The sequence below is a fragment of the Poecilia formosa genome, unplaced genomic scaffold, assembly GCF_000485575.1.
Source record: "Poecilia formosa unplaced genomic scaffold, Poecilia_formosa-5.1.2 Scaffold287, whole genome shotgun sequence".
NCBI lineage: Eukaryota > Metazoa > Chordata > Actinopteri > Cyprinodontiformes > Poeciliidae > Poecilia > Poecilia formosa.
The window spans coordinates 288,860-314,834 of NW_006800226.1; the positions used below are offsets into that span (position 1 = coordinate 288,860).

The following is a 25,975-nucleotide window of genomic DNA, read 5'->3' on the forward strand; positions in this document are numbered from 1 at the left end:
GATTCTTCATTTCAACTAACAAAAGTTTGTCCTAAAACTAAATCATTCAGTTCAATTAGGTAGCCGCAGAAATTCTCATTATGCAAGTTTCTTTCTCTTATTTTTTTTAATTAGTGTAAATCAAATTCTCAGAAATGAAATATGTTTCCATTTGTGAACAAGAGTTCTCTAAATGTTATTTTATGATTTATATTAATACAGTGGATATATTGTACTTTTAGTATCAAACCATAGGGCGAACTTAGGTTAGACTGGTTTAGTTTCCACATCCCAGCATGTTCCCTCAGGCTTTCTCCTTGTTCACTTGACCATATGCTTCAAATTTCCTTTCATGCGCTACCAATTTACCCCCATGTCCCCGAGAGTGAAGTCATGCCCTGCATAAATGTACTCTTGTGTACATAGCTGAAGCTCGGTCATTTTTCATGCGGAAGCTCCCTTCAGGTGCAGAATAGTCTAACGAAGGATGAAATTGGGGGAGTAAAAACCTGGTTAAAGGATGAGAACTTACATGTACCACGAGTGCTTCTGGATTTTTTCTAACTGTAAAAAAAAACAAAAGAAAAGAAAAAAAAACATTAGTGTACACTTGAATTCTTGTGACATTGTCTCATGATAAAAAAAGTAATCAGATGTGGGGTCAGAATTGTGAAAAAGGAGATGTTAGACAGTGTTGGTTATGTCACTTCAACCCAAATATTCTAGGAAAACACAAGTTCATAGATAACGTACTTTTAAAAAGTAGGCACAAGGGAAAAAAAATTATACTGATATAAAAAGAGATGAAGAGACGTTGAGCCATGAATGAGAAAGAGAGATCACACAACAACTGAGCTTAAAACACACACACACTGCCGATCCTGCCAATGTTCTGGTCTGAAGAAGAATCTTCCATCGTCATTCTTTTTTCCATTTCTCTTAAGTTTTACACGATTTGCTTCCCCACTTAATCGCGCCGCTGCTGATGTAGATTGCTAGAGAGCCAAAAGCAAAGAGAGGCGGAAACAGCGAGCCAAAGGGTTTACAAAGGAAGACGTCTGCCTCAATGACTCCTCCTTTCTTCAACTGGCCACAGACAGAAACAAGATCAATGTCACTGCTGGGACTTTTTAATTTGCTCATGCTGCTGTTGTAGAACCACAGGAGATGCACAGAGCAAGTCTAATTATTGTCACTCATTCAGAGTTCATGTGTATATGTCTCCATCAATGTCTTGATCGTCCCCGCGTCCCGCAGGACCTACCTCCGTGTGGCAGAACTGATAAACGACTGTGTGAGATATTGGAGCAATCAGACAGGCTTTCAGGCTGGTTAGCGAGTTTCAGTGACTGGTGTATGCCTCCGCAGAGGTCATGGTATCGACAGAGATATCCTGGCCATCAGATACAGGCCAGTGGGTGACCTACTCTCGGTGCATTTTATTGGGGGCCTGGAGGCAGGATGGCGATATGACGCACAGTAATGTGGTTTGAAGTAAGAAGTACCATTAACTGCATATGACCATTACATATTGAGGGAAAGCCTATCTGGTTGTGTACAGTGCTGTGAAAAAGTATAAGAATTCTTCAGTTTTTGCCTTTTTAAAAATTTGATAATTTATTATTTTTTTTCTTGGTTGGCTTGGATAGGAAATTTTTTACTCCAGTTTTCTAAAAGAAGAACTGGAGTAAAAGTAGTTACTCCATCTAAAAAAAAAAAAGACTTGTTGTGTCTCATTTTCAGAGCACCTGTTCAGTGTTTCAGTGCTTTCAATCTTTTAGGATGATATTTGTCCCAAAAGGATTTACAGTAGTTTTATTTGACTCGAAACATAAAACTATTCAAAACTGACAAATACATCTTTAGAACAAAATGATAAAGCTATGTTCTAGGTGAGGTGTTGTCAAACCTTAGCAGTTTTCTCTCTGTGAAGAAATACTTGTCTGCCTTCGGGGAAAAATGGATAGACGAGACCAAAGTGGTCTAAACATCAGCGTTCAATGAGTTCAGCTGAATGCTCTGATTTCCGGCAAATTTCTATTGCGTCTCTCATGCTTTAAGAATAACTTATCCATTCAACAACAAAATAGGATAACAAATATTTATACTGATATTTTAATGTCGGCAGAAAGCAATATGGACATATTACTTACTGACACTGAGACAAAAGTTCTCTAGCTGTTGCCCAAACAGAGAAAACGGGATGCAGACTGGGTGGGTGTGTGATAAATTAGGCTTTTCCTTGAAACTGAAGTGTACACAAGCTACATTTCAGCCCCCGCTAAAAGGCTTCAAATCTGTATTAATTTCCCCCTCTTCATGTTGCAAAGATCAATATTAGATCATTACTCAAACTTCTTTTTTTTTTTTGTCAGATAGCTTTAATAACAGAACATGAAGGACAGTATTACTCCATTTCAGGAAGAGAGTCTGCAACAATTCAGCAACTATAAGTCTTAAATGGTCCTATTAATGTCTGAACACCAAATCATGTGATTTGAGTCCAAGTTATCTGACCTGACACACAAAACTATGACTTCATTTACTCCTGTTCTTGCAACCTTTAAAGTGTATCTTCCACATGGGGCCATTTTCTGTCTGGGATGATTAACTGTTTTAATGAGGCACCGTGTACTTTGACTACAGAGCACAAGACAACCGTAATACCCACTGGTCTCTGGATGACTAACCGCAGAGAGAAAGTTGAGAAAGTTCTTATTGTTGTGGAACCTTTGCTTTGCGAGATGTGATCTTTCATGCATCAGCAAGCAAAATCTAATTAACAAAAGCAAACAGACAGTTGTATGATTACCCTGTAAATGGATCCATCAAACTGTCATGAAGAAAATCAAGAATAAACAAGCCCTCGCCAAATAACCTCAGACCCCCTCTTGTTTTGCTGTCTGCCCTTGGGTGTTCTTGCCTCATGTGTGACTTGGTGCTCACCACTTATCTTTAAGGATTCTCACTCTGAAAAGCTATTTGACATTCTGTGAGGTTACAACACGTCCTCTGAGCTCCGTTTGGAGTTAGGAGCGGGGAGGAGACAGATACCATATTCTCTCCCAGCAGTTTGGTCTTAGTGTAACCCTTTATCGAGGACACTGCTGTTTTCTGGTGGGCACATCCAGGGATCTCAGGGTGACCTGCCCTCATCTGAGAGAGGGGAGATGAGAATAAGCAAAACAGTGCGCATACAGCATAATAAAGAGGTGTGTTTTTTTATTTTTTTATTTTTAGCTCATGTAGCTAAAAATACTTGCAAATACTTTTTTAAAATAAAGAATTTCATTTTTTTTATTTGCTCTAAAATGCTGTCATCGTGCTTGAAGTTATTCTGACAATGTGAAAGATAAAACTACGGCAAAAGGAAATAGAGCAGCAACATTTACCAACTGCGGTGTCACCGCATTTCCTCATAGGCACGAGGATGAAAACTGTTGCACTGATTCATAAAGATACCGGAGCGCCTCGAGAGGGTGTGTGCATGCAGAATGTGTATAAAAAGCCGCCCTTCATTTTATTTATGGTGTGCAGCCATAGTGGCGATGTGCAAAAAGGCGTTCTGGTCAGATGAAACGCACACTTTACTTTCTGGGATGCAAAATGCTAGAGATGGCAAAAAACCAACACCAAACACACATTTCTCACTTTCAAACATCGTCATCTTTAGAGATGCTTTTCTCAAGCATGGACAGGAAAAGGGGAAGGATTGTTAATCACCAAAAAAAAAAAAAAAAAACTAGGGAAGCTGTTCACCAGGAAGACCAGAGTGTTTTTAGATCAGTTCATATTCACACATTTAGGCCTAAATCCAAACAATGTGTTACAGGTCGCTGCAGTATGAGGTGGCTCCACACAGACTCAGTTTGTTAAATACCACAATTTTCTGAATTGAACATGTAGAACATTTAGTAAACAATGCAACCTTTTCTGTTAACTTCTAAATTATGAACTAATTTGTGTCGGTATATCACAAAATCCTAAAACACATTGAAAGTTGTAGTTATAATCTAGCAACTAATGTAATGTAATAGGAAAAGTCCTTCCACAAACTGGTAACTTCCATGGGTTAACACAAATATGCCAAATTGAAATGAGATAATATAAAAAAAAATGTATACAAAAACATAAAAATAACCATTGCTCTCCCTTTGAGCCTAGGAGATGAACTGACCGTTAGTCTTTTGGATGCGTCTACTTCAATCATGCCACGCAGAAGGTTCTGACAGTCTGGAGGAATAAAATGTGGCATGTGAAACACTCCCAACTTCACTTTCTCCAGAAGATTCCTTAGGTTGTCATCATCGAACGGCAGGGCGCCCTGAGGAAGCAAGGAAGCAGAGAATCAGTTGAGGCACTCAGCAAAAAGGGGCGGGGGAAAAATCAGTTTGCAGCATGTAATAATACATTTTATTTATAAACCGCTTCTCGAGACACTCATAGATGCTGAAATAGATAAATAACCTTCAACAAAGAGTAATTTGAAAGAGAAAAAAGATAACTGATCTGCAGTGCTATCAAGCAAGCAAGCAAACAAACAAAAATCTTATAAGGCTCAAAGAATAGTTTCCCCCAACCCCAATTATTTAATTTTCACAGTAGAGCCTTCCGTTAAGTGCACAGCAAAACAAACAAAAAAACCAGCAGGGAGCTGAAAATGGGTCTTTTCTAATAATTACCCTGATTTCTCGTGTACCTCATTCATTTGGCATTCTTTCATCAGTCATTTATCAAAGAGTACTGACACCTCACAGATGTGGCTGTGTGATGAATGGCAGCCTCCATCAGAGGACAAGATGGAGGAGAGGAAACCGGCAGGAAAGACAGACAGATTGGCTGACAAATAAGAGTAAGTGGGGGAGGGGGGGAGAAAGGGTAGACTTGTGTAACAGATGATCTGAGTGCAGAGTAACTGCTGGGGAGTATCTCTGTCTCCCACAATCAGACAAATGGTTATCTCCAAGCCAGAGAGCAGGAAGAAACAGAAGAACAATTATAGTATTTCTACAGACAAACAGTGGGCACACGAAAAAAACAAAACAAAAAAAACACCTTTCTTTTTGGTGTGAAAGAAAGGTCAAGATCAGAAAACAGTAAACATTCTCAGGTTTACATACCAAAAGTTTGTCTGAGACGGTAATACAGAGTGGAAGAAGCAAAAGAAGAGAGAAATACACAAAGCCTGTAGCAAAAAGTTGCCGTGTCAGTGTTGATATTTATTTTGGGCTCCCTTCTTTCAGCTTGGCTACATGAATTATTTATTAGGCAGAAGTGTGCAGGAACTCCAGTACAGCAGTTAATGCAACAAAGCTTAAAGGGGTGTATGGCTGGGGGACCCACAGACATAATGTAGCTGGAGAACAGATCTTATTTTAGATACCGCAATGTGTTTGGATGCAAGATAAGACCTGAAAAGACGCTTTGGATTGCAATTGAGTAAATGTAATGTGTTTGACATTTTGGGAGAAGAGCTTGGAAGAAGTTGTAACCATAAACTTCAATGTATTTTACCTGGATTTTATGTGATTGACCAACACAACATATTGCACAATTGAGGCGCACAAAGAAACACATTTTCTATTCATGTTTTTTACAAAGAAAAAACTGAAAAACAAAATTGGAAAACATTTTTCTATTACCGTTTTTTACTCGGTAATAGACCAAGGGACACGCCAGACAGGTTGGGAATAAAGTGACATTGAACGGCTGATGTCATAAAACAATATGCCATTGCCAACATTATGCCAAAAATATAAACAATTCCACAACTTCTGAAAGGCAGAGACATGTAATTTCAGGCAAGTAGAGCAATAATCAGACTCAAAACCAAAAGTCTCTTGGTAGCGGCCATTAGTTGTGCACTGAGCAAAGGTATTATTCAAAGAAATCTATAAAAAGTCCTGAGAGACCAGAATTGAACTTGTTGGACCACATGCAAAACACTGTGTGGTGGGAAACCAACACCATAAATCATCCTGAACACACCAAACCCACAGAGAAACTGGTGGGGATGAAATGGTTAAACACAGGACACTTCAGGAAGAAAACCTGCTACACGCCCTAAACAATGTGAGACGGGGATGAAAGTTTAATTTCTAGCAGGGTAACATCTAAAAGTCTACTCATTCAAGTTGTATTCCTTGACTACTTTACAGAAAAAAAGTACAACATTTCAGAGACTCGAAGGAAATCATGCTGGCCAGTAGCGCTACAGACTTTAACCTGCTCTTCAATCAGTAAGGAAAGAGTTGGGACTCACCACTAAAAGAGCAAAAAGAATGACCCCACAGCTCCAGACATCTGCTTTCCTCCCATCGTACTTCTCTCCCTGAAGGAAAGAGGATTTGTTTATCAAGTTCGGACAGGGTTGTTGACATTACCAACATTTTTAATAAAAAAAATAATACATTAATGCAGAAAAAATATTGTGAGGAGTGAAGAAAAAAATCTCTTACCCTTATGACTTCTGGGCATGCATAGTGTGGTGATCTGGGAAACAGAAAAACAGCTTTCAAAAACAAACTAAACAAGCAAGAGGAGAAAAGTCAACAGACTCTAAAGTAAGACACTAATGCAGTCTGATAAACAAACAGCTCTCTAAAACACATTAGGTAGTAAACATATCCACTGGACATAGATCAAGGTGCTTCCACGGTTTAGACATCCTGAGGGTGTTCGGATGTCGACCTCCTGCTTTCTCAGTCAAGGGCATCTTCCGACAGCAGACGGTAACCAGACCCACTAATCTTTACAGCCTCTGGATGGCCTGACAGTAAAGCCAATGACTAGATTGACACATCAATATCATATGAAGATTTATGGAGCGAGCCCACTAAAACTCCTCGGTAATCCTGCAGCTGCAGTCAAGGAGTAAACTTGTTATTCCTTCTATAAATTTCTGCAGAACTATGACATTCCCGTGTTTCAAAATTAATTAAGTTGGAGTAAAAAAAACAAGACCCCTGCATCACCCTGTAATTAGCTTCATTAAACAGCCTGTTACAAACTATTCACTTGTCTACTTAAACCTCTGAACCCTTTGAGATGTGTCCTCCACAGCTCCGTCTCCGTCTGTGTAGCGCCAGGGTAGCTGACGTTAACGAAGGCCCATCCAGGGCTGTTTTCTTGTAAACTCATAAATACTAGCCTTGATGACCCGACTCCTTGAGCTGTCACAATACTGGCCAATCACACCGCCAGCATTTCAATGGGGTAAGTTCACATATGAGCCTATGCAAATATGTCCTTCCTGCTTTGAAGTGCCACAGTGCACAATGCATTTAAGTAGGAAGGGGAAAAGAAAGACATTTGTAGTATCAATGTCTCATGAGCATCACAGCATGCAAACCACAACTGGAATCTGCATAAATATATACTTGTTATTTAAAGGTCTTAAAGGCTGGTCACAGTGCAGAGGAAAAAACAAACAAAAAATGTCTTAGATTAATCCTTTATTAGTATTAGAAGAAGAAAAAAAAATGTCACAAAGATATATCAACAGCACATGTGCAGATTGTCTTCTCCCTGATCCATTCTGGCAAACACATTGTTTGCTTATATGATCTATTAAGGCAGAATCTGTGTATGGGAAAACACTGCTACAATGTGTGAAATTTAATCTCTAAAAGAGGCTTACAGACTCAACAGCAACAAAAACATGCTGACAATTTTGCAGTTCCTGATTCAAAAAGCAACCTAGGAAGAAAAGGGAGCCTCTGAGGTTTTATAATAGTCTTAAGAGATTTAACAAAAAGGGAAAAAAAGAAAAAAAAGACCTTCAATAAATTTACATATCGAATAAATAACTACTAAAAACGAGGTTCAACATTTCAAAGTAATCCACGGCTTGCTCAATACAAATATTTTGGTCAAGATTAAAATCCATGGTGTTTAGTTTGTCACAATAAGCGCTGCTAGATTTGCCACTTGTCTTCCAAATTGGGGATGTATTTGTGGCTCATTATCTCGTCGTCTGGCAATTCCACTAGACAAAAATGCAAAGTGGACGCCGGTGAATGTGGTTGGAATAAAAAGATGCTTCTCATTCACTCTTTGGTAGTAATGGTTCTTTTGTCATTGATAACGTCAATAGAAGTTGATGTATCTGAGACTTGAAAAGGTATCATTACTTCTCCAGTCCATCTCCTCACTTGCACTCTTCTATTGGTAAAAAAAATAAACATCTGAAAGTAGAACATGCCAGTCATAAAATGTTTTCCCTTCCCTTCCACTCAAATCTGGCATTCATTTAAAAAAAGTCTGGAATTTCTTTCCTTCCATTTAAGTGGTCAGAAATATCAATGAGCTGGTTCTTTCCCAGAATCAGCTCTATTGACTGAGTCCTGCAACTTTTCTTAAGCAGCAAGCTGAAATGGAACAAGTCTTTTTTTTAAATTTTTTAATCTCAGAGTAAACAGATAGGTAGTATTGATCAACTTATGTGCTTTGGATAAAAAAAAAATATTTAAGATTTAGAGAAATATTCAGCTGAAAACAGATGTGCAAACATGTTTATAAGGCTAATATTTCACACTATCGCAACTCTCCTCGATAAACACTGACCTGTTGATAACAGCTATGTGTCTATATGTAAAATAACTAAACGCCAACTGATTCACTTGATTATATGTAAGCAAAAAGACTGAATTCACCTCGGTGACAGTTCAACATGTTTTTTACAGGAGGGAAACAGGATGAATACAACCGATTCCTGTCAACTGTATTCTCGATTAGAGTTTGGAAGTAAAAACAAAAATGTGGCCAGAGCCATTCAATTCTTAAAAATATCTCCAGTGCTTTAGCTGTTCAATGCTTTATTATATAAAATGCTTTGCATTTCACTTAGAAACACAAGGCTTGCATGTAGCTTGGTGATGAAAACCCCTTTCCATGAAGGTGGAACACCTGATTTCATTTAGTTAGGGGGTTGGGCAAATAATTTTAGAAATATAGTGATACTGCGACAAATCAAAAAATTGACACTTCTGTGATCGCCATGTTCAGCAAAATAAGGGAACTTTATAAACACTTATAAATATTGTTACTAGATCTTTCCGCTCAGATGCTTCAAACTTTTTGTGTAGATAAATTGATATCAGGATTATTAATGGGGGTCTGATCAGGATGGAACTGGAAAAATTTTATTTTAGTTTTGGTGGCTCTAGTCTGGACTCTTGTGACTAAAACGAGCCCGCTGCTGCTGGATGCTTTGTCATTTTGGCCACACTGAAAAATAATATACAGGTCCCAGGTTAGCATGCATTAAAGAGGCACAAGACAAAACAAAGCTTTTGAGACGGAAGATAAAGTGTTTTTGATTTAACTTATTTTCTTTTCTGAAACTCAGATTAAACCTTTAAACATCTACAAAGTGCTATAATTTGCATTTGCAGCTGAATTAGTTTTTAATATAATGCATACAATATACTCTACCACATCAAACATGTGTGTGCTGGTTTAACGCACAATGTAAATCTTTGGAGCCATATTTATAGCTCCATCACTTTCAACATGTTACAGCAATAACTATGAAACATGGATAAACCCACAGCTGAGTTTGTTTAGACATGTGATTCCCTTGCTCCATGTTTGTAAGCACTTGCTAGTTCCTCTGCCTCTTTAACGCATCCGTGTATTTATATGTCGGATGTTCTCTGAGGTCCCTCCCTCTCTTCCACCCCCCACCCCACCAATACCTGAGGCAAGTCTCATCTCCACTCGGCTCCATTACCCAAAGCAAATGGAATACATTTGTGTCAGACTGCCGCATGGTGAGAGGGGACCCAGATAAATCTGTTTAATTAAAAAGTGTCATATCTGCACTTAGGGATGGGGCAACCAGAAGAGCATGAATAATCAATAACCACAATTACAGTTTATGGTACATGTATTGGACTCCAGCAGATAAACACGTAGACACACTGCCCACACATTTCTGAGACACGCTCACAGAGTGACGCTGGATCTGAAGGCAGCAAGAAGAAGAAGAAGAAGAAGAAGAAGAAGAAGAAGAAAAAACCAAAACACAAACTTTGAAATATGCATACCTCAAACATTAAACTCAGCAAATGCAATGCAAATGGATGACATTAGAAATTCAACCAAAAAAATGCAAGGTAAAGTACATTAAAGAACAGATGGACTTGGTTAATAGATACCCCTGAGAAAGGAGTGCTAAAAATGCCTTATTTTATGGTAATCACTGTTAAAAGGTGACTTTTTTTTTCCTTATTCACATATTCTATAGCCATGAAAATATGTACACATACAGTTGGGCTGGTCTCTACCGATGAGTCACAAGAGTTTAGGCATTAGTGTTACTGATGGAAAAAAATTATGCAACAGTTTCAGCTGGATGAATGCATCTGCATAATCATGCTGAAGTGGCCATGCATATGATGGGAGGATGAGGAGGAGAGAGAAAGAGGGCGGGATTAACTGAGATCCTCATCACTTCCCTGTGAACATGTGTACTTTCTAAATTGCATGGATGTGAAATTTCAGTTTAATCTGGACAGAGACAATCTGTGCAGGGCGCAGATGTCACGGGGCCTTCAAGTCACCCAAATCTGGAAGCAGTTATATGACAAAGCAAAAATGATCCTGACGACATTCACATTGAAACACACAGAATTATTTTGTTCTGGCTCGTTTCATTTATTTTATTTATGGTCAAGGCAGCAAGAGTGTGAGAAACCTAACGTTAGTAACAAGAAGTCTGAATGGTTACAGCAATACTGCCGTTTTATCTTTTTGAAACTTTCAACCTCTGCCAAGGTATACGCTGAGTTTGCAAAAACAATGTAGTGCCTGTCATGTAAGAGATTAAAAAGGGAGCCGGTGATTGGTGTCTTTAAAGCAAACAATGAAAAAGTTATTTCATCCAGACAGTTCAGGTTTAGAAAAGGAGCACTCATAACACAGCCACCCAACTCTGAAAGTGACTTCTCCTACAGGCAAATTCATTGAGGTTGTAGGATTGATGAGGCTGGTGAAATGGTAAATGTTATATCATAAACTCCTCTGTGAGAGGGGAGGAGATGGAGAGCAGTAATGTTTGCCCAAGGTCCTGGCCGTGCTCCGAGACAGTAGATGGCAAAAGTTTCTACTCCGGAGATTTACACTGTACGCTGTGGAGGTTTACGAAAGCGGCTGACCTGTTCACTCCACTAATCATTCCCTGCTTCTTTTTACGCCTCTACTAAAACTGTGAGGAATATTTACATTTACAGCAGTTTCTAGCTTGCTAGATTTCGACACTGTATGATATGACTTAATGCGTTACAGCGGTAAATGCTTTTGATTGCACTTACCCGCAGCTGGTTTCCAATAGGCTGTCTCCAACCTGAAGAGAGGCCATACCAAAGTCTGCTATCCTGATGTTGTTCTTTTCATCTAGCAAAAGGTTCTCGGGCTTTAGATCCCTGTGGCTGTAAAACAGGAACAGAAGCCAGTTAATGAAACATGAAAAAGACAAGATTATGTGATCTAATAAAGGAAACTGAGGAGAAACAAAAGGTCTCATTGAAAGGTCTATCAAACACCATAAACATTTTTGTGCCTGGAAAGAACAAAGCATCTTGACCTGCCCCTTTCCTCTGTGCAACATCTCTCTTTGATCTGTCATGTTGAAGCCACACAGCTCCCGCCTCAGTGTTGGGATAGTACAAGGTGTGACAGACCTCCTGCTGTGTCCTTCCCCCCCCATCTTCTTCCCTCTCATCTCCCAGACAGCCACCAGCAAATGGGTGGCGAAAATGGGAATCCAGGGGAAGCCTGCCTCAGCGGTGGTGTTCATTAACTGCCATTCATTACCACTAAACACAGCGGGGGGGATAATATCCAGCGGACATCAACTTCCGACTTAAAATGGACCACTGAGAGGAATAACCTTCTCATGTCGTGGATGCTGAGGCTGTGTCTGAGGTTAAAGTCTCAATTTCGATGAGTAACAGCCGTAAGAGGAGCAGGGATACCATTTTATTGTGCATTTAGCACATCCCTTTCAGGGATTGGGGTTATGTTACATCAGACTCTTCCACTCTGGAGATGTTTGCCAAGACTGAGAACTACTTTAGAAGTGTGTGCAAAACACTGTGTGCAAACACTGATATTAATCCATCTGTTTTGTCAGCACTATCCAAAAGGCTGTACATAAATGTTTAAACACTGCTTCAGTCAAGCATTTCATTTCTGTGGACAAGCAAAACATTTCCAAAAGGTCTTAAAATGAAGATAAAATATTTGCTTGGCACTTTAAGCACGATGACAAAGTTATTTTCCAGTTGTGCAAAATTACCACAATAAGGCACTAGGGTCTGAAGCAAATGATCCAGAATCCTGCATGCCTATTTATTTAGAGCAGTTCAATCCCTGAATACAGAGTGTATGTAGTCAACTGCAACCTCCTAAGACATGGCTGTCCATCTATAATAAGAAAGCCAGGGAACACTATCGTGAAACAGAGAAGCAACCAAGTAGCTAAAGATAACTCTGGAGGAGTCATAGAAGCCAAAATAATCAAAGCACTGTAATGTGCAAGAATGGCTCAGTCAAAGTCCAAGACCTGAATGAAGTGAAAGGCGGTAGCTAAACTTAAAATGAGATCTTAACAAATCCTCTCCTACCAATCTAAGTGAATTTCAGGTATTTTGCAAAGAACTTTAAACAGCAAAGTTGATAGAGACTTCATACAACTTGCAGCCATATTAAAACAAAAGTATCGACTTAATATAGTCTTGAGTAAATATTCTGAATAACCAAATACATATATGCTTATTGCATATCCAAATAATAGTAAAGAATTATTTCGAGTTGGTCTATCATATAAAATCCTCGTTTTAATGTCAATGGATACTTTTGCAAAGCACAGTACAATACGCAACACAACTCTGAAAGTGTTTTTTGTCATCGTATAGAATTGAGATAAACCCACGTTGCTTACTAACACAATTTATAAATTGGAGTGCTAACATTAATTGAAGACTGATAATGAGACAAATACTGTGATTTGGTTTGTAAACTGTGTTCCTCGTATGTAAATCTAAAGAAATTCAGATTGCAAAAGAGCAATGCAACAGAAGACGCATTTTAGATGTTATTGTGACATGACTGTGTGTTGATGTGAAAAACCAAGCAAGCTTTAAAAAAAACAAAAAACAATTAAGAACCAGCTATGGTACAGTCATGGAAGCACTGAGTATGTGAAAAAATAAAAAAAATAAAATAAAACTTTTTACCCTCCAAAATGACTTCCCTTGTTCTTGTTAAAAAGTTCTCTTTTATTAGTCCACCAAATTTTATGAATATGTAATCACTATTTTTGATGTTCGTTGGCAAACCTTTGAAGTTTGTAAAGCATTGTAAAGCACTGACAAAACTCTGCCTTTGACAAAGGGAGAGGAAAAGATTTCTTCAGAGGTTTCATCAATGAATTTTACATTAGGACATGTGCTGGACAGCGGAGCTGTGCAGAACTTCTCTAGAGTCTGCCCTACCCTCAAAAATCGTCTACAGTCGAGCTGAATCTTTGATATTCCTTTTTATTAATTCTGCAGTGTCTTCTCTTTCTTTAATTCTCCACTCCCTGTCATTTAAAACTCTAAAATTATACTAAGCATATATACTAAATAAGCTCAATGTTGTGTCATATTTAGCTGCATGCTTTCAAACTTAATCAATGTTAGACTCGCTTAACTTCTCACAATACATTCCCAAATGGGGTTAAAAAGCCACAGAGCTGTCTACACGTCATAAGCTTTACTTTCATCTTCCCTTAAAGCCAATGTTGGGAAAGGGGAGATGGCACCACAGTTGAATACGTCAGCCTTTGAACAATGCTTCATCAGAATGGACATTTAACCTCAGACGACATCAATTGTTGTACAACTCATTTCCTGCCCTCGGGGAGAAGCTGTCAGCAGGTTCGTTATCATGCTGGCAGTTTCTGTGATCCAAGCTATAATTGAAATGAGATACAGATAGCATCTAAAACAGTTGTCCCTAGGCTACGACCTCTTTTAGTTCGTACTGGAATCAGTTGAAGGTGGTGTCAGTCAGAGTTTTAGTTAATAACGTCAAAGCAAATGAGGGAGAAGAAAACATTTACTGTTACAGCTATTGGCATGTTAAGTTGTAACACTGATTGTCTTCAAAGTACATAGGTCTACAAGAACCCTATTTTCAAAACGCCTGGAATAAAAGCATGAGACACAACAGACAAACAAAACAAAACAAAAACACAGAAAAACCACCAAGGACACTGTTAAGGTAAAAAATATGTTTTCACTAGTTGATGGTGTTGACATAAAAGTGAATATATTAAAGTCAACTCAATTCAAACAGTGAAAACTCAGATTCATTACACAGCATTTATGAATAGAAAGAAGAAAAATACAACAACAAAAAAATTCAGTTACTTGAGCAGAACAGAGAATTGTGAAGCAAAGTCCATTCAAGTTTCAATGAGATTCAGAAGACATGGTGCTTAATTGAACCACCACACACTGATGTATCCAAATCACACGCTGCAACTGTTGGTTCTACGTGTTAAGCCACTCATGAACCAGAGACGAAGGATCTATGGCTAAGAAAAAAACCCCCACAAAAGACACAAAAAGTAAGATGAGACTTGGAACCAACAATACAGAAGAGTTGGCTCATGCCATTGTGCATTTTCTTAAGGTATTAAAGGAGTCTTGACCAGGTATTTTTGGCATAAACTGTGCAGCACATGGACAAATTTTCTCGAAGGCTGACATTCCACAAATTAAAATGTAATATTTTACTTAGCCTATCAACTGGATTTTGGATTCTTTGGCTGCAAGCAGTGGCGCAAAAAGTGGGTATGCAGCGCCGATTCATGTTTTCGCATCCACCTGAATAATGTGCAGTTGTGCCACTGGCTGCAAGTCACAATAATTAATAGAAATAACACTTGAAATGCACTGAATGTGTGTAATGGATCTGTCTCCTACGTGAGTTTCACATCTAGAAATGAATCACTGAATGCCTTGATGTTGTAATTTACTGAGATAAATGTATGCTCATGTATTAAACAACATCCTCTCTGATCTAACCTGTGCTGGTCATTCTAACTCATTACACAGAATCAATTCTAGATATGATTTAGATTCAACATAAAGATCTAATGAATATTTTTATCTTGTCACTGTGCATTTGTCTCCTACTGGACAGCATTTGAAGAAAAGAAACTGAACTGGCTTTGCATTCAACTTCTTTTTTTTTCCTTTGACTGTATAGAACCCTGAAATAACATTAAAAATCATTAAATTGAATAGATGCATGTTTTACAATTCCTCAAATTTAATTTGGCAATTCTTACTGCATGGAATTATCAGACATGACGACTTGTTTGGATTCAATGACTGCAAATAAGAGTAGTATGATTAACTCCTTAAGTTTACATCCTTCATTATACAATCAAATCATGACCAAAAACCTGGTCATGAATTTGCTTAATAGAGAAAAGACAGCATTCCTATGTTGACACATTTGACACAAACCATTTTTAACACCGATTCTCACACTGCCTGGAACAGCATATGTGTGGTGCAAATAGGCTCCTCCAGAACAAATACAATTATTTCTTTATTTTCATAATGCATCAACACTTACTTTTTATTCTTTAAAAATATAAAAAGTTTAAGTCACATAGCCAGTCAGAATGTCTTGTTCGTCCCTGTGAAGAGCATCAAATTAATCCCATCTGTCCCATTATACAACTGTGCAGAACTGTGACATAGCTTTGTTTTCTCTGATGCACCACAAATCCACACCGGCAGTGTGTCTATGATCTGAGCATATCCGATATACATAACCCCGGTTTGATGATTACAGAAATGAACAGGAAAAAGCTCATACACTAATTGTTCTGCGGTATGAAGGTCTGATAAGTGCAGGAGTATGCGTGTGTGTACGTTTTATTTTTGGTTGGCTAGCAATTACACTCCACAGTATAACGTACATCATGAAACGTGTGTTAGATATGCTATAATTTAATACTATTGAAGTTTTTTTTTTAATTATTACTATTTTTAGATATTAAACTATTCAGTTAATAAAAATTTTGAAATATTTTGAAAAAAGTCAAATGTAATAAGCTGTTTTGCTTAAAAAATATGTTTTTTGCCCGGGTTGCCTGTTAAGTTTATGAACTCATTAGGAGCTTTTCCCAATTAAATATTAAATGTTTTGCTGCATTTTAACACATAACTTAATCATAAAACAACATCCTTTAAATAAGTACAGCTTAGTTTATGGCAGGTCTACTTCAGGAATTCATAACTATAATAAAACTTTTCCTGAAACAGATTTATTCAAAGACATATCACAATTGCCAACAGTATTGTTGTGTAGTTTTGTTAAATCAAAGATACAAATATATTTATATTTTTTGATTGGTGTCTGTTGGGTCTAGAAAAAACAGATATAAATCTTTCAAATATTTTGGTAAAACTCATCAGAGGAAGTCTAAAGTTGATGCAAACTTGGTACATTTTATTTTGTCACATTTTTATTTACTCGAATAAGACCGTTCCAATTTTACTAGTCAACTCATAAAGAGTCAGCAATTATACTGGATTTCTAACCAGAAGAAGGGAAACTTCTATTTCCTTGACTGACTTCAGAAGCTTTTGCTGTTTATTTTGGTGGATTTTCAGTTTATTCTTTTCAAATTTTGAGTAGCACTAAACCAGTCCTGTATTGTTGCACATGTAATGCAGTGACCAAGAAGTGGGATTACAATAACAGCCAGATCTGTAAAACGCATACAACAAAACATGTCCTATTTGTGCCAAATCTTTGTGTGCAACATTGCGTTTTCTCTTAATCCGGAGGAGTTTGACAGGGGATGATGGGATGAGCAACAGACCTTTAAGGCAGAACAAACAAACAAGCTGCCAGAAGAGCACAGAAGGATTGCCACAGATAATAAAAATCTGAAACAACTTAAGATCTTTAATAACAGTAACCATTGGAGCAAGTTGCTCCTTAAAGTAGTTATCCATTTTTTTGGACTAAATAAGTATGAGAAAACTTGACAGTCATAATACATTTTGAAATGCAATCTGTTATTTTCACACACACTTGGCAATATTTCTAACTTATTTTAATTTTTTTATTATTTCATTTCCTTTCTCCTTCTGAGTCTTTTACTACTGTAACTATCTCATACAATAATCTTTTTTTTTTTTTCCTTATTCAGAAACTATGAACCACAATACGACCCCAATTTTTCTTTGAATACAATTTTACGGTTTCACTAATTTCATTTGAATTGTTCATTTCATTTCAGTCTAACATCAACTTCTATAATTTAAAGTTACACCCAATCGGTTTAACTGGCACCATTAAAGAAATGATCATCAGTGGACTGAAATCTTACCAAACTTGATGTTTTGACATGAAAGAACACTTTTGTCCAACAGATTAAGTGAACGCTGGTACATGTGGCATAATGCAGGTTGGCTGAAGCTGCAAACTTTAGCTGACTATGGCTTTAGTAATATGTTTTGCTCACAGGAAATGTAAAAAATATCACTGAATGCCTGATCTTAAATGACTTTTCTTCATCAGTTAAAATTGTGATTTGGACATTATTAGCATGACAGACGACAAATCAGTCAACATTAATTTGCTGAACTATTCATTTTCATTTAACAGAGGTTGGGAAGTTTAATCACAGTTTCTTTTAAATTTGTCAGATATATTATTCAGATTCCAAAACGTCTGCTATTATCACAAAAAAAATATATATATATATATACAAATACAGAGAGGAAGATGCTATCAAAGTATTTTATCGTGAGTGATCTCTCCAACAGCTCCAAGAATGTGAGAATAAATATCCAATATCTGCACTGAATAATTCCAGCATTTCGTTTCTCTGGTGGAACGGCTGGAAAGTGACAACTGCACTAGAAATAAAGATGTGATTTCAAATCCAAGAAAGGTTTCACTTTTCTAAGGTGACATTGAATGTTCTGACAGGCATCTTTCAAGAAAATGTATTATTAAATATTCAAGAGACGAAGCTGTCAAGAGTGACCGTGTATGTATCAAAGTCACTGCACCAACATGCCACAAACCGAATACTTTCCGTCCATAATAATGGAGGTGTTTAGGTTTTAATTCAGGTTTGAACTGATGAGCCACTTTATTATTAGGTACAGCTGAACAGCTTCCCAACAGCAAATCAGCTAATGACAGGGACTCAACACATTTAAGTACCTAGATTTGGTAAATATAACTTGTTTATGTTCAAATATCAAAAGTACAAAGCAGATTTAAGTGATTTGGATAAAGGCATGAAAGCTGCGACAGAGAGAATGAAATGTAGAACTAAATGGGAATAGGGAACAAGGCTAACATATCTGTTGCTAGCTGTGAAATTCATGATTTGGGTTCAAATGAAAAAAATTATTTAGCGAAGCCTAGAAAGAATACAAAAAAATCCACGCAAATACAAATGGTTATAATAATTATTTAAGGTGGAGAACTGCCACTGGTGGGAGTATTTTTTGACATACTTCATTTAGCACCAGTTGAACATTTAAATGTCTCTGGCTAATTTACTCTACTCCATCATCACCAGATTTAAAGCCAACAGAGATCATTGAATGTACAGGAAGCAAATTTGCAGTACCTGCATCATGCAACCAAGGACATAAAGATATTTTGACTGATGCAACTCAGCAAAATCTCTCTCAACAGCTCTGCAAACAACTGTATTTTCTGCGACAGCTAAAGAAATGATGGAAACTAATTTGCTTGTGAAACCACCCTCAAAGTTGACCTCTGGCAGCTTCCTTTTTGACTTTTTTTTTTTTTCCCCAGTCCTGGAGTTACACAGTTATACTGGCGCTCATTTTAATCTTTTCAGTAGAGCCTCTGTGACCTCTCATTATGCCACTGTGTGGGTTCAATGGGATTGCTGGATGAGGTCCTTCTCAGCATGCTCATATAGAGGCAGCAGCACCAGGCAAATTACAGCATTTCGGGAAGCGTGTACAAGTATGCATGACAGTGCATATTTTAGAAGCTGGGTCATTGCATGTACTTTGAATCTGTGACCTAGTTAGTGGAATAGAAACAGTCAAAATGGTTTTATTGGTACCATTTGTTGACCAGTTGGCCCATAGTATACAATGTGACACTGGCTTAAATGATCATTAAATGTAATGACAAACTTTTAAGATGCATAGACATAGATGCATATAATGACTGGTGTCTGAACAATGTATATTTTGATTTCACTTTCCATTTAGGTTTTGCTGAGTATTTTTTAAATTATTGTCACCATTTTGTATTAAAGTTAGATTAATCTTTAATATTTAAATATTTGAAATAGTGCCAAATTTCACTCAGCACCGATTTTTTTCTTTCTTTCTTTCTTAAATTGTTACGAGGCACGGTGACGAAACCTGAAACTTCTACAGCACAACAGGTGAGAGGTTGAGAGGCTAAAGCCTTTCCTCTGCCCACGTCCCCCAGAATGCTGTGTGGTTCTGGACTGGAAGATTCTATTGGATGTATATTCTATAAAATATTGACTACGGGTCTATTGCAATATGTATTGTTATTGATGTATTCCCCAGGCCTCGTTTAAAGACTTCACTTAAATATAGATCCACTGGCGTGACTTCATTTAAATAAATTTTGAGTATGATCCCGTCAGAAGCTAGTGAGCGTAGAATATTACTGGGGTTTCACCAAACTGTTAGAAGTTACAGTAATCTTAATTTATGTAAACATTTAACTTTGTAAAACATTCAAAGCAAACATAAACAGGTTCTGTGATCCTAACATAAACATTGATTCTGATTTAATTTCATTCACAAAGGGGAAAAAAAAAATGCAATGAACAATTTATGCAAGATATCTAGTTTCAGCTGTATGGTCTTATACATTAGTTCTTTAAGATAATAATACAATGGAAATCCAAGTAAGTGCAAATGCATTTTAAACTATACAAATAACGGGTATTACAAATTACTCAAAATTCTGGTCTGTCCAGCTCTACAACAAACTTTTCATCAGCTGAGAAAAAGAGGAACAGAGTGATCATTTTCACAGCCCTGGGATTTATTATGCATCTGTTCTAGCTATAGATTCTTTCTTACATGCTTTCCCTTTTCTCTCCCTCCATATGAAAAAGATAATCTTTCTGAACAAAAGTGCAGTCTGAGTCAGGAAAGCAAAACTCTGAGTCATAACAGGGCTTTCTTTCTGTATTCTTTTTCAGTTATATACAGATCTGAAACAATCTGGCCCAAGAGAGATATTTGGGGATCAAACGGGGGTGGAGAACAGCAGCATGAAGTAAAAAAAAAAAAGAAAAAAAAAAGAAAAAAAAGTGGGAGGTGTGCACAAAAGGATTGCTGAGAATCCATGTGTGACAACCCTCTCCCCCAAATCCCTACCCACCCACTTTCCCTCACATGCCCTTACCCTGATACTGAGTCACAGAGAAAGCAGAGCAGTTCTAATGGCCTACGTAGGTCCCCTGCGCAAACGCTCAGAAACGGAAGAAGTGATTGCTGAAAGTCTTTTTATAAGTCGTTGAGGGGGGTGCTGGGACCTCATTAGGAAGGGATGGAAGGAAGAAGGAGAGGAGGGCTGATTCTGTCTGTCTGCTCTTAATTGAGGAAGGTAGAAAGTTGAGTGAGCGACCCAACTCCCCTAAATAATCCTTCTCTTGATAAATTCACAAGGCATCATTTTCTTAGAGTGGTTAGTGAAGGGATTTGAAGAGCGAAGGCACCAAGGTAAAACAAGAAAGACAAATACGCTGGTGAGTCTGGCTATAAAAGGGCCGTGATCATTTATGTGCGTGCATGCACTCACTGTCAGTCCCAGATGCTTTCCTCTAATTGGCCTAATCTGTTCTTCTCAGTTATTATCAGGCATTATTTACACAGGCTGATAAAAGACCTAATTCCTTTAGGTAGGACAATTCTCCTCTATTCCCAGTTATGAAAAAAAAAAATTAATCTTATTTTTGGTCTCACAGAGTTCAAATACAGAATCCATCAGTTATGCTTTTTAAATTTTAAACAAACTCAAATGCATCACTCTAGAATTAAAAAATGATGTAATATTCTCAAAGAGGGATAGTCTGACATGTTTAACTGCTAAAACTGTGTTAATGTTATTTAAGCAAACATTTATGAAGCATGAATAAAATTAATTTCTGAGGATGAAATGTTGACAAATATATATAATGCTAAAACTGAGCATGAAGATGACAAAATACCTGGTTCTCTGACAAAAGTTCAGGCAACAAAACAGGAAAGAAGACCTGATTACAAGACAAAGAGGGTCAGTGAAGGTCAGTTGCCATATTTGGCCATGTGTGTGCTGGCAGTTCTGCAATATTTGATCTGGGATCACATTTAGTGCATGCTTCATGTCTTGTAAACAGTCTAAAATGTTAAATATGTTACTGTCAAATGATCCTCCTTTACATTTTGGATATTTTTTGTTACTTTGGCCTGGTCTGGTCAGGTTTGTCGGAAAATAGTTTTAAAAACAGAACTTCATCACCAGAACCTGCTTGCATAGATCCATCGTGGACTCCATGACGTACATTCAGACTTTTATTTTCAATTTAGAAAAATAAAAAATAAAAAAAATAAAAAGAGGCTCATCCCTGCAGCAGAGGTTCAAATTTAATGTGTAAAAACACTGCCACTCTCAGTTTAACCAAAACAAGTTAGAAGTTTGCGATACGGCGAAAGATGCATTCCATTTTCCAGTCTTAACTCTCAATCTGTTGTTGCTTGCATTATTAAGCTTCATCCTTGAGTTTGCAGTTTTTTATCTGCATTGTGACATTTCTTACGTAACGGATATTGAACCAGGCTTTTACTTTACTTAATTAAAAAAAATATATATACATATATATAGTTTTAGCTTAATTCATTTGAAGACATAAAATACATTCTTTGTCATTCCTCAGTTTTGTTTTGTTTTCTCACATGTTCTTTACAAAGTTATAACAGTCACATGTTATACAAAGCTATAAACTAAATCTCCAGAGAAGCACACAGTCTTTGCAAGCTTTGGGATCACAAAAGTTTCTGTGAATTGTACACACACTCATTCAAACAGGAAAAAAAAAACCACACAAAACACAACCCTCTAATTTAGTCCCTGCTGACTTGTTTGACTTTTGAAGTATTTGATTGCCTCTAGTCTATGAGCTGGTAAACATTTAAATTACCCCCTGAGGCTCAACACAGGGTGTCAGATCAGAACGACAACAAAATGTATCAGATAATTTGTGTCAGCTGCATTCGATCAACAGAAAACAAATATCTAAAGAGATTTAAAAATTGTGACGCTTCATTTTTAGCCAATCCTGTTTATCTAAACTGCTTTATAATAAGTAATACATTTGTATTTGCATTATACTGTATTTGTATTTTAGCACACAAGACATTCATGAGTTTAATCTATAAATCTTTTAAAGAGGTGTTTATAAATACTCAACACATAAACATGTGACACCCAGCTTTCTCTATGCTTAATTTCTATATTAAATCAGGTGATTTATAGCTGAACAGTATTCCCAAAGATCCTGAAGACTGGATCACAGACTCGCTTCAGGAGGGAACGGTTTCATTGCAGGATTCATCACTGTAGAGCTCATTATTTGTTCAATGGTGTATGATAACTAAATTGACTGTGCTACCCCCCTGAGTAAGATTGTAAGTGATATTTTTATGGATTGGAGGTGAGAAATGTGACTTTTAAAGCCACAAATATCTCATCACTTGGACTCATATTGGAGCCTAAACGCATTAAGATATATATATATATTTTAAAGAAGACATCAATTAAAAGTTCTTATCTCTTTAAAGGAAAGAAAAATCCATGCAACCACATTCTGCTTATTTGCAGGGTCTTGCAAATACATTCATACCCACATATTCCTATTTTTTTCACATCACAACAATAAATCATAATTGTCATTAGGATTTCATGTAATAGAACACAAAGCAGGGTAGAACTGAGGAAGGGAAAGGAGACATTAAGTAGCACTTCGCAATTGTAGATAGTGGTGTGCTGGAATGTCTCATACAATTCAAATTAAATTCATTGAAGTTTGTCGTTATAGCGTTAGTAAAGGTAAAATTGAGGATGTCAAAATTTCTCTTCTACATTACACAACAAACAGCATTTAGCGATCATAAACAGATGGAGGATGCCGTTTAATAGAAAGATTGAAAAACTTACCATATTGAATGACTGTGGCAGAAATCCAGGGCAGACATAATTTGTCTGAAGAATTTTCTGGCCTCTTTTGGTGTTAACCGGCCTTTCTTCACCAAGTAGTCAAACAGTTCACCACCAGACACGTGTTCTAGCACAAGGTACCTGAGAAAGACAGAGAATTGAGAGAGACATCTAAAGATAAAAAAGCTTCAGAAGAGCTGAAAGAGAAACTCAGTTACAAGTATCTTATATCTCATAATAAAGTCCCCTGACAGAGCCATGAAGAAAATAAATCCAAAGACCTTACATTACTGTCAGAACTGATGTAACATGAGTTTTTTTTTTTTTTTTTGTTTGTTTTTTTTGCAGCCTGACGTTCTAAATATGTGGGGAATTCTGATTCTTTGACATTCTGTGTTACACAAACACGGTGCAATCATATGAATTTAAAAAAAGGAAAGCCAACATATCCGTGCCATATTGTTTTTTTTTTTCAAAGAGTTGCTGCTGAGGTAGCCTTCAAGTCTGTGTGGTCAGACTTTTACAGAGCCAGTCTGTCATCCTGAATATATAGCTCGGCCATGGTCTGCAGCTCTGAGGGGACAGGATGAAGATAAATCTCCACTGACCCAAGAACAAAGCTTCATCTCCGGGTTGAAATCCAGCTGGCCCCTGCTCTGCTCTTATGTCTCGCATGAAAAGTGCTTTATTCATAACAAGCACAAGTTGAAATACAAAAAGGCTTTTTTTTTTCTTTAACTATCTACTTGGAAAAAAATATGAGGTGCACATCCATCATTTCAGTTTCACTGATTACCATATGGTGCTGCAGACTGTACTGGCCACCAAGCATGGTCTCCCTTTAGCCAAAAGTCTGGCTGCAGTAAATTCTCAGGAACTACAGCACATATGCCACTTACTTCTAAACATGTGAAACAGGATACATGTAAACATGAAAAATATAGACTAACCTAAGAAGCAGGGAGAATTGACAAGGATGTGTATATTGGGTTTAAAATTGAATAAAGCACTACAGTTTTTTCCCCCTGATCCAACAATTGTTTAAGAACACTGTAGTCGAGGCACGTTAATTTACTTTTATACCAGTGAGATTGTTTTGGGTGTAAATATTAAGTTTATTTTTTAGCCAAAAGAAACTCAAGATGTGCATAACATGCACATTCAGGATTATGGATAAAGGCAGGTTTTCTGAAAAAAAATAAAATAAATAAAAAAATAAATAAATAAAATGAAAAAATCTAAACGTTTCTCTTTTTATTATGGGATCCACACTACAACAGTGGTGATTGTTTTGTTTATACATAAAACCAGTGGAACAAAGGTTTAAAAGATGTCTGCAGTTACTTTGTATGATTATAGTTCTTGGACTCTATATAAGACTTTTTAGATTGACTAAGTGCTTTTATAATCAGTATTAAGAAAACTAAAACAGAAACTGGTTCTATTTTATAAGAACTCAACGACTGTTAGCAGTCTTTGTGATTTAGATAAATAAATATTTGCATTACAATTTGCATTATGCAGCTATAAATTTAACATCAAAGTGTATTTCAAGTTTAATGGAAAAATGGAACAAAGAAAGACAAAACAAAGAAAAATATTCCTCTACTGTTTTCCCTGACTTCTGGTGCAAAGTAGATCTCTATATAACCGTTTTTGTTCATTTCTATAACCACTACATACAGACAACATATATTTTTTAAATCTCTTTGAAATGTTTTTGAACAAGGCCAAATACACATTTTCAAGGCATCACTTCCTCTGAGACACATTTTGTTAGAAGAAAACTTTCTGAAACACTGGCAATACACAGCTACTGAAGCTGTATAATCTAGATAAGACACAGGAAACAATATAAGGAAAAAAAAAAAAAAAAAAAAAAACAGCATTAATTTGGAACTTTGTTCAATTCAAATGGATTATTGAACATTATTGGATTAATTAACAATTATTGATTACCTCTGCATGTCAACAACTTCTGCAGAGGCCTTTTAATGAGTCAATGATGTAGAACAGGTGTGTTTGGAGCAGTGATATCTAAATTATGCAGAACACACAGCCCTTGTGGTCCATAATTTGCCACAACCTCTTTAAGCTAAGTTTAATGAGTTGGTATTTCAATTATTGTTTCAGTTATGCAACACTTTCTAAATATTTTTTTATTATAAATATCTTAAAAACTAATCAAAGACAAACTAAATGTAATTTTTTGAAGAGATCTCTGTTCCAGCAGGAGCTACCATACCTACAAGAATATAGCTTACCAATTCTAACTAGTTATTTCTTTAAGGGTTTGATCTTCATATTTTTTTTCAATTGTACAAAGAAAGCAAATGGTTTACAAAATCTATGGCAAACTACAGGATTTGCACACAAAAAAAAAATTGAAAGTTTCTAATTCATAATGTAAAAGGAATTTGAGGCTACCATTTTGTTACCTGAGCTCTACAGCATCAAAACGCAAATAAATAAACTGAAAACAACACGCACACACAAATCAAGGGTTCTAAGATGCACTGCAGTTTCAGACGTGAGCATTTTTCATTCTTAGAGCCATAATTTATCTCAGTATCATAATATGTTTATTCATTCAACCTATAAATAAATTATTGTTAGGTTAGGTATCAAATTCTCGCCACCTCCCATATACATAAACACCACATTAGTTTTAACAGCTTGTTGTAGGATTTGTGCCAGCAAAAATAATAAATCTTTAAAGCCCTGGGAGTGC

General features: G+C 36.8%; 1 protein-coding gene across 4 annotated transcripts in view; it reads right to left on the reverse strand.

Annotated features, from left to right (window-relative positions):
• The window catches only part of brsk2a (BR serine/threonine kinase 2a), a 183,935-nt gene that overhangs the window by 25,484 nt on the left and 132,476 nt on the right, over positions 1 to 25,975 (reverse strand). For all 4 annotated transcript variants that reach the window (XM_016681600.1, XM_016681601.1, XM_016681598.1 and 1 more), the window contains exons 4-9: positions 23,245 to 23,385; positions 11,295 to 11,411; positions 6,438 to 6,471; positions 6,242 to 6,310; positions 4,157 to 4,303; positions 512 to 543 (exon numbers count right to left, since the gene is read on the reverse strand). In XM_016681600.1, the coding sequence (XP_016537086.1) occupies positions 512 to 543; positions 4,157 to 4,303; positions 6,242 to 6,310; positions 6,438 to 6,471; positions 11,295 to 11,411; positions 23,245 to 23,385 (540 nt within the window). The remainder of the gene's footprint in view (positions 1 to 511; positions 544 to 4,156; positions 4,304 to 6,241; positions 6,311 to 6,437; positions 6,472 to 11,294; positions 11,412 to 23,244; positions 23,386 to 25,975) is intronic.